Source organism: Sinocyclocheilus anshuiensis, unplaced genomic scaffold (genome assembly GCF_001515605.1).
Source record: "Sinocyclocheilus anshuiensis isolate Anshui unplaced genomic scaffold, SAMN03320099.WGS_v1.1 scaffold68, whole genome shotgun sequence".
Taxonomy (NCBI): domain Eukaryota; kingdom Metazoa; phylum Chordata; class Actinopteri; order Cypriniformes; family Cyprinidae; genus Sinocyclocheilus; species Sinocyclocheilus anshuiensis.
Genome location: NW_015555741.1, coordinates 457913 through 466754, shown reverse-complemented (window position 1 = coordinate 466754; position 8842 = coordinate 457913). Strand labels below are relative to the sequence as shown.

Below are 8842 nucleotides of genomic sequence, written 5' to 3'. Positions count from 1 at the left end.
TTTGGCTTCTTTTTCTTTAATAGCTGCCTCTGCTGAACGTGATGCGGATCTGACACACATATTTTCTCTCAACTCTTTTTACCTTTTCTGACCCACTTCAGGCCTTAAAGTTTCTATTAATGAGCTGACGAGTTAAATTGGGTGTGTTAGATGAGTGAGACAGTGTTGGGCTGCTCCAGGACAGTTTTGAAAAACATTTCAGAAACATGTTCTTAAAGGTCCCGTGACGTGCTGCTTTTTGGATGCTTTTATATAGGCCTAAGTGGTCCCTAGTACTGTATCTGAAGTCTCTTTCCCGAAATTCAGCCTTGGTGCAGAATTTCAGCCACTACGAGCCAGTCCCACAATGAGCTTTCCTTAGGACGTGCCATTTCTGTGTCTGTAGCTTTAAATGCTAATGAGGAGGAGAGAGGCGGGGCAACTGCCATGCTTCGCTCGTTTGCAAGCAATGATGTCTCTCGAGGAAAAAAAAATATTGCGCTCGCCTCGCACGGTAGTAGCTCATTTTCTCAAGGGTGGGCCAAATTCTCTGGGCGGGCAAAGCAGAGAAAGGGGAGGTAACCTTTCCCCGTATGACGACATAAAGGGAAGATTCCAGATTGGGCCATCTGAGCTTTCATTTTCTCAAAGGAGAAGCAGGATACCCAGGGCTCGGTTTACACCTATCGCCATTTCTAGCCACTGGGGGACCATAGGCAGGCTACGGGAACTCATATTAATGTTATAAAACCTCATAAAGTGACATTTTCATGCCATGGGACCTTTAATAATAAATGAATCCAATGAATTACATGAAAACATTTTTAAAAAGCCTATATTGAACCTAAATGTTTTTGTCATGCTCCGCTCTAAAATATTTGGTCAGCAACAATCCGCTTTTTGAGTGTATTTGCTAATCCAGTAATCAAACCACATATGAAGTATTGAAAAAAAAAAATCATAAATATGTATTGGTTAAAAATAGTGGGTAGCATGTAAATAAGTAACAGTCAGCTTCAGTGTTTAAAAAGGAACTGATTTCACAAATGACAGTCTAACGCTGATTTTCCATACAATATAAAGTTTTCCAGGCCCTAATAATTGTCTCTCTCTCTCTCTCTCTCTCTCTCTCTCTCTCTAGAGTCCAGATGGAAAGTACTTAGCCAGCGGTGCTATAGACGGAATCATTAATATCTTTGATATTGCGACTGGGAAACTCCTGCACACGCTGGAAGGTGAAAATCATCTCCCACATGATTCAAGCCGTCTTTAGTTTCCTCTATTAAAATGCTCTGTAGACGTTAGTCTGCTAGATGCATTTAGGGTGATTATGGGTAACGTGAATGCGGTGGAAAAACCTGTTTGTGTCTCTGGCCGCCCCTCAAGGGTCGTAAACCTCGGCTCCTGTCACCGAGTGACTCCATTTTTCCTCGTTGTCTTCTTGCGTCCCTCCATCACTCACTTATCCCTTTCATTTGCTCCAGCAAGTACAGCTGGAAATAATGTTGAATGTTAGATGTAGTTCAGTTTTTATTGTATTGCACTGGCGGTCAAAAGTTTGGAATAATTATGATTTTTATTTTTTTTTAATAGTTTAAAATATTATTACACTTTATTTTACTTGATTTCAATATATTTTAAAATGTAATTTATTCTTGTGATGGCAAAAAATAAATTTTTCAGGATTCTTTGATGAATAGAAAGTTCAAAATAATAGCATTTATTTGAAATATAAATCTTTTTGTAACATTTTAAGTCTTTACTGTCACTTTTGATCAATTTCACTTGTCCTTGCTAAATAAAATATTTTTTTTTTATTTTACTCACCCCAAAATTTTGAATGGTATGTGTATCACAGCTTTCACCAAAAAAAAAAAATCTGATTCAGAAATGTTATTTCTGAAAGCAGCAAACCAGCATATGATAATGATTTCTGAAGGATCATGTGACACTGAAAACTGGAGTAAGGATGCTGAAAACTCAGCTTTGCGAATTACATTTTAAAATATATTACAATAGAAAACAGCTATTTTAAATTGTAATATTTTTCAGTTTCACTGTATCTTTGATCATATAAATGCAGCCTTGATAAGCATAAGAGATTTTCTTTCCAAACTTTTGACCAGTAATGTACAATGTACTGCTTTATTGCTGTTTATGCTACACTATTTACATACAGACATCTTAAAGGTACAGTAGCCAAATTGTGGGATTAATGTAAGGCATGCTTCTTTTTTTTTTTCTTTTCAGGGCATGCGATGCCTATCAGGTCTCTGACTTTCTCTCCAGACTCTCAGCTGCTGGTAACCGCATCAGACGATGGCTACATCAAGATTTATGACGTGTAAGTTGCAAACTTGCGTGCATCTTTTGCCTCCTAACACATTTGAATCTCACGGTCTGATTGTGTGTGTGTGTGTGTGTGTGTGTGTGTGTGTGTGTGTGTGTGTCTCACAGGCAGCAGGCTAACCTGGCCGGCACTCTCAGCGGTCATGCATCCTGGGTGCTAAATGTGGCCTTTTCACCTGACGACACGCACTTTGTGTCCAGGCAAGAGTTGATGCACTTCAGATGAATGGAAATGTAAAATGTAGTTTGTGTTCTTAACTGTTGTTTGTTTCTTTTTAGTTCGTCTGATAAGAGTGTAAAAGTGTGGGACACGAGCAGCAGATCGTGTGTGAACACATTCTTTTCAAGATTTATGACGTGTACGTTGCAAATTTGTGTGCATCTTTCACCTTCCAACATATTTGATTTGAATCTCACGGTCTGGTTGTTTGTGTGTGTCTCACAGACAGCACGCTAACCTGGCCGGCACTCTCAGCGGTCACGGATCCTGGGTGCTGAGCGTGGCCTTTTCACCTGACGACACACACTTCGTGTCCAGGCAAGAGTTGATGCGCTTCAGATGAATAGAAAATGTAAAATGTCGTTTGTGTGTTCTTAACTGTTACTTGTTTCTGTTTTAGTTCGTCTGATAAGAGTGTAAAAGTGTGGGACACAAGCAGCAGGTCATGTGTGAACACATTCTTTGATCATCAGGACCAGGTGAGAGATGTTTCCACAAAAATATAAAGCAGCACAACTGTTTTCAACATTGATGATGTTGATGTTACTTGAGAAGCGAATATTAGAATGCGACACTGAAGACTGGAGTAATGTTGCTGGAAATTCAGCTTTGCATCACAAGAATAAATTACATTTTAAAATATATTACAATAGAAAAAGTGATTTTGAATCGTAATAATATTTCACAATTTTGCAGTTTTTGCTGTATTTTTTAGGGCATGCTTATCAGAATCAGAAGAGCTTTATTACCAAGTATGTTTACACTATGTTATTTACAAAGTGTGCAGTTTAATATAAATGGACGATGTATAATTATGAAAGATTAATTGTTCAGGCTGAATATAGCCTGTGGGAAAAAACTGTTCTTGTGCCTGGCTGTTTTGGTGGTCACATATAGTCTATGTGAGTGTCCCACTTCAGGTCCTGAGAGATAGTGGTGCCCAGGAACCTGAATGACTCCACTGCAGCCACAGTGCTGTCCATGATGGTGAGTGGGGAGAGTGCAGGGGGTTTTCTCCTGAAGTCCACGATCATCTCCACAGTTTTGAGCGTGTTAAGCTCCAGGTTGTTAAGACTGCACCAGACAGCCAGCTCTTTAACCTCCTGTCTGTAAGCAGACTCGTCTCCGTCCTTGATGAGGCCGATGACTGTAGTGTCATCTGCGAACTTCAGGAGCTTGACAGAGGGGTCTTTAGAGGTGCAGTCGTTCGTGTAGAGAGAGAAGAGCAGTGAGGAGAGGACGCAACCCTGGGGGGCGCCACTGCTGATGGTGATAGTCCTGGATGTGAGTTTGCCCAGCCTCACTAGCTGCTGCCTGTCTGTCAGGAAGCTGGTGATCCACTGACAGATGGAGGTGGGCACGGAGAGCTGGGTGAGTTTGTCTGAGAGAAGGTCAGGCATGATGGTATTGAAGGCCGAACTGAAGTCCACAAATAGGATCCTTGCGTAATTCCCAGGTCTGTCGAGGTGTTGCAGGATGTAATGCAGTCCCATGTTGACTGCATCATCCACAGACCCGTTTGCTCTGTAGGCAAACTGAAGAGGATCCAGCAAGGGTCCTTTGAACACATTGTTCAAATGTGTGTGTATTTGCAGGTTTGGAGTGTGAAGTACAACCCCACAGGCTCTAAAATCGTGTCTGCGGGTGATGACAGAGCCATCCATGTTTACGACTGTCCCATGTGAATCGCCACGAAACTACAGCCTCCTGAGCCTCTCAAGACCACAGCATACATGCAAATTATTTTTTTTATTTAATTGGCAACTTCAACATCTGTGTATGGCGATACAAATAAATGTCTTTTTTTTAGTTGTTGCTGTTTATCTTGTTCAGAATTCACACATTCATTTTGATCAATGATGTTGCATGACATTTTTAGTAGGATACGTATTTTATTATGAAATTTATATTCATTATGGAGTTTCATTACTTAAAAAACGTTAAATTCCCTGATCTTTCCAGCTTTTTCACAAAACTGAGCGCTATCTGCCCTCTACAGGACACTAAATGTTACTGTGCCAATTCAGAGTCCTTGGTTTGGTCTGTATTATAGCAAACGTGTAAAAAATGAATTATGATACATAAAGATCCAAAGCAGAACTTGTTTGAATGTTGAACCCTTTGGAGAGCACGCAAGCAGCACTAGCAAAAAAAAATCACAAACCGTTTAGTTTTCTTGTGGTTCATTTAATTCACTCTCCAATGTGACATACAGTTCCCGTTAGAAACAATCTTTTAGACGAAAATACGGTGGCCGAGAAGTGCAATACAAATCACAATTCTGAAAACAAAATAAATTACAAATGCAAATCTACAAAACAAAATAAGTCAGAAAACACAACGACAAATCTGAAAACAAAATAAATTACACATGCAAATCTACAAAACAAAATAATTCAGAAAACACAACAATTCTGAAAACATAAGTCAGAAAACACAATGACAAATCTGAAAACAAAATAAATTACAAATGCAAATCTACAAAACAAAATAATTCAGAAAACACAACAATTCTGAAACCATAAGTCAGAAAACACAATGACAAATCTGAAAACAAAATCAATTACAAACGCAAATGCAAATCTCCAAAACAAAATAATTCAGAAAAACAATGACAAATCCGAAAACAAATTAAGTCAGAAAACACAATGAAAAAACCAAGAACAGGTCTCTGCGTACCAAAAATGGGGCATTTCTCAAACGTTCGATGTCATTTTCATCTCACCTAAATTATAATGCCTGAATACTGCCTAATAAAGTAGTCTTTATGAGAGCCGCGCAGCTTTTGTGTACAGCTGTTACGAGGGAAACCATTCCAAAAGCGCCTCCTACTGGCAGAGAATCAATTTGCATGTTCAATACGGCCATTTTCTACTTTTCTTAATGCTGTTGGATATAAATAAATTCGTTTAATTGTCATAATAAAAAGACTGTTCAACTCTTAATATTTTGTATTTATAATCTCACCTTTAAATTCATTCCGCCCCACAAAAAAAGAATAAATTTTTAACACACATCTGCCTGTTTTTTTTTTTTTTGCATTCCCATTTGTCAAGTAGCAAAAGAAAAACCCACGATAGTGTTTTCATGACTTATAAGAAGAGAAAAAATAAAGAGATACTGATAATGGCCAGAAGACAGAGCTGTGTCAAATTTACCGTCACTCCATAGACACAGTCTTGTGAAAAGGGTCGGGTTTGTCTGATTTGTCGTTGTGTTTTCTGACTTGTTATAATGTTTTCGGAATTGTTGTTGTGTTTTGTGAATTGTTTTGTTTTTTAGATTTGCGTTTGTAATTTGTTATTTTGTTTTCATAATTGTGATTTGTTTTGCACGTCTCGGCCACCGTACAAAAACAACTACGGCAGTTATTTTTAAAATATGAAGCACATTTATAAAACATTTGAACTGTAAAAGCTTTGGCCCCAAAACGCTGTTTGCTGACGGTTAAAGACAAGGCATGATACAAACACAAAATATGACAATCCAAAGAAGATTCAATCAAACTGAAATATCATTCAAGACAACATGATTCTTTCGAACTTTTCTCACAAGGCTTTTCACATAACGTTTAACCCTGGTTAAAGGCCACTTTTAAAATGAATTTACACGTTTTTACAGTTGTTTTTGATCAATGGATGAAGCTTTTAACGATAATTTCCTAATTTGAAGAGACTATTTAAATATTTAAGACCTGAGCTTAATATATAATTAGTAAATTTGTATTCACCATAAACATTTTTATAAGTTTTCCAAGTCTGAATTTCTAAATTAATTGCCTTTAATATGCACTGATATTTCCAGATTTTCATGACCATGGAAATGCTAGTCACATGTTTAGTCAATTCTGGCCTCATTAAATATGCATGAGCACAGAGACATGAGGTTTAATATGCACATGAAAAGTCATAAACGTGTTTAAAAATATCAAACTGGAATATTAAATTAGACAATATTTGTGTTTCAGAAGACTGAGAGCACTTATCCAATCAATATTAATAACTAAATAAGACAATATTAATATTATGACATAAAGACATAATATTAATACATAAGACAAAACTGACTATTTGCTAGGGTTAAAAACGACCCAGGGTTTTAAGTGTGAAAAGCCATACATGTTCTCATTCTTCCTACCATGTAACTGATGTGATGATCTCACTTCCTGTCAGATGAAGTGAAGAGCACTGCACGAGATTCACAAGAAAGTGTCAAAGTCACCATTTCAAAATTATTTTCACTTCAAAATCTCATATTCCAGGCGAGTGTTCCATGACGTCTCATTACAAAATACTAGTTTGGGTCGGACGCACTCCACTGAGTTCACAGGTTACAAAATATACAAAATCCACAAAAAAGGGAGAGAGGAAATAGAAGTTCACATTTGAGCGCCAATTATTGCCTGGTCCTTATAAAACGTGAAAATAATAAAATGTTGAGGTATGTGCGTTTTCACCAGTGTCTGCTGTCCACCAGTTCAGGCCGCAGACTGAGTCTCTTTAGTGTCTCGTAACCGATGACGATCATGACCGACGTGGGCATGGAGGAAATGATGCGTGCAGACAGACCCTTGGTGAGACCCCACATGCCCTCTTCAGCCAGGAGCTGCTTAAACGTCTCCATCACAGACGAACGACCTTCGACCTGCAAACACACACACAGTGCATTAACTCACGAAGCTTAAATCTATAGTAATAATGTACAATAATGACAAATCATTTTAATGAGCCATATCAACACAAGAACCGTTTTGCTCTTTTGAAATATAAGTGCGATGAATTGTAAGTATAGCAAAAATGTCTCATTCAGAAATGATCATGGTTATGAGCACATTAACACAATTACTGTTAAGCAACATCTTACCTACTTTATCTTTTAAGTTAACCTTATTAGTACATAGAGGTTATTTACACATAGAAGTCTTAAAGTTACATTAAAATGAATACAAATAAATAATGCATATATGTTAACTACATAAATAAATCTATTAAAACAAATCTGTTATTTTGCATTATTGATATACTGCTACAGTTTTTTGTCAATATTTTAAAATAGATTTTGTTATATTTTCTGTTTTCTCTTTTAATGAACGTTTTCGTAATTGAATGTTTTTGCCATTTTCATTCGTTTTTTTATGTCTATAATAGCTTAATTTGAATTAATTTATTAGCTTTAGTTTGTGGTTTTAGTTATTTTAGTACTTCAAGTTAAACTAAATATAAATGAGAAGAAAATAGTAGAAGAAATAGAAAATACTAAATGAGAAATGTTGCAAGTTTTTATATTTTATTTTTATATCTTTCATTTCAAATAATGTTTCACGTATAGTGTAACTATAATAACAACCCTGATTTAAATAAATATATTTTAAACATTTTAAAATGATGTAAAATAAATAAATAAAAATTAAGAATATGACCTTTTTATATACTATTATTCAGAGGTTTGGTGTAAGGAAGACTTTTTTGGGAAAGAAATTAATACTTTTATTTAGCAAGGATTGTACATTATAATTTTACTAAATATTTCTGTTTCAAATATGCTGTTCTTTTGAACTTTCTATTCATCAAAAATAAAAATCCTGAAATAATAATGTTTCTTGAGCAGCAAATCAGCATATTAGAATGATTTCTAAATGATCATGTGACACTGAAGAAGAAAAAAGGTCATTCAGCTTTGCCAACACAGGAATAACTTTATTAGATTTAAAAACTACATTTTAAATTGCAATAACAATTCACAATATTACTGTTTTTACTGTACGTTTGATCAAATAAAGCAGTATTGGAGAGCATAAGTAGCTTCTTTCAAAAACATTAAAAAAAAAACATCTTACTGCCTTAAAGGAACACTCCACTATTTTTGAAAATAGGCTCATTTTCCAACTCCCCTAGAGTTAAATATTTGAGTTTTACCGTTTTCGAATCCATTCAGCCGATCTCCGGGTCTGGCGGTAGCACTTTTAGCTGTAGCTTAGCATAGATCATTGAATCTGATTAGACCGTTAGCATCTCGCTCAAAAATAACCAAAGAGTTTCTATATTTTTCCTATTTAAAACTTGACTCTTCTGTAGTTACATCGTGTACTAAGATCGACGGAAAATGAAAAGTTGAAAATATTGCACCTGCTGCACCCATGGTACGGCAGCAAAGTTCCTTGATTATTACGCTGGAATGAGAGTATAGTTCCTAGCCACGTCGGGCTAGAAAATCGCAACTTTTCATTTTCCGTCGGTCTTAGTACACGATGTAACTACAGAAGAGTCAAGTTTTAAATAGGAAAAATATAGAAAC

The 8842-nt window shown here is 36.3% G+C and overlaps 2 protein-coding genes across 3 annotated transcripts in view; one reads left to right on the top strand and one right to left on the bottom strand.

The window, feature by feature from the left end:
* LOC107673298 (WD repeat-containing protein 61-like) overlaps nucleotides 1–4704 on the top strand; it is a 10073-nt gene extending 5369 nt beyond the window's left edge. Inside the window, exons 6-10 of the mRNA XM_016466836.1 lie at nucleotides 1121–1214; nucleotides 2230–2323; nucleotides 2774–2866; nucleotides 2949–3027; nucleotides 4144–4704. Of these exons, the coding sequence (XP_016322322.1) occupies nucleotides 1121–1214; nucleotides 2230–2323; nucleotides 2774–2866; nucleotides 2949–3027; nucleotides 4144–4233 (450 nt within the window). The 3' untranslated portion in view covers nucleotides 4234–4704. The remainder of the gene's footprint in view (nucleotides 1–1120; nucleotides 1215–2229; nucleotides 2324–2773; nucleotides 2867–2948; nucleotides 3028–4143) is intronic.
* Nucleotides 4705–5900: 1196 nt separating this feature from the next.
* LOC107673271 (solute carrier family 25 member 44-like) overlaps nucleotides 5901–8842 on the bottom strand; it is an 8276-nt gene continuing 5334 nt past the window's right edge. The window contains exon 4 of one of the 2 annotated variants that reach the window (XM_016466796.1): nucleotides 5901–7192. In XM_016466796.1, the coding sequence (XP_016322282.1) occupies nucleotides 7001–7192 (192 nt within the window). In that variant the 3' untranslated portion in view covers nucleotides 5901–7000. The remainder of the gene's footprint in view (nucleotides 7193–8842) is intronic. The other variant, XM_016466797.1, reaches the window with a different exon arrangement.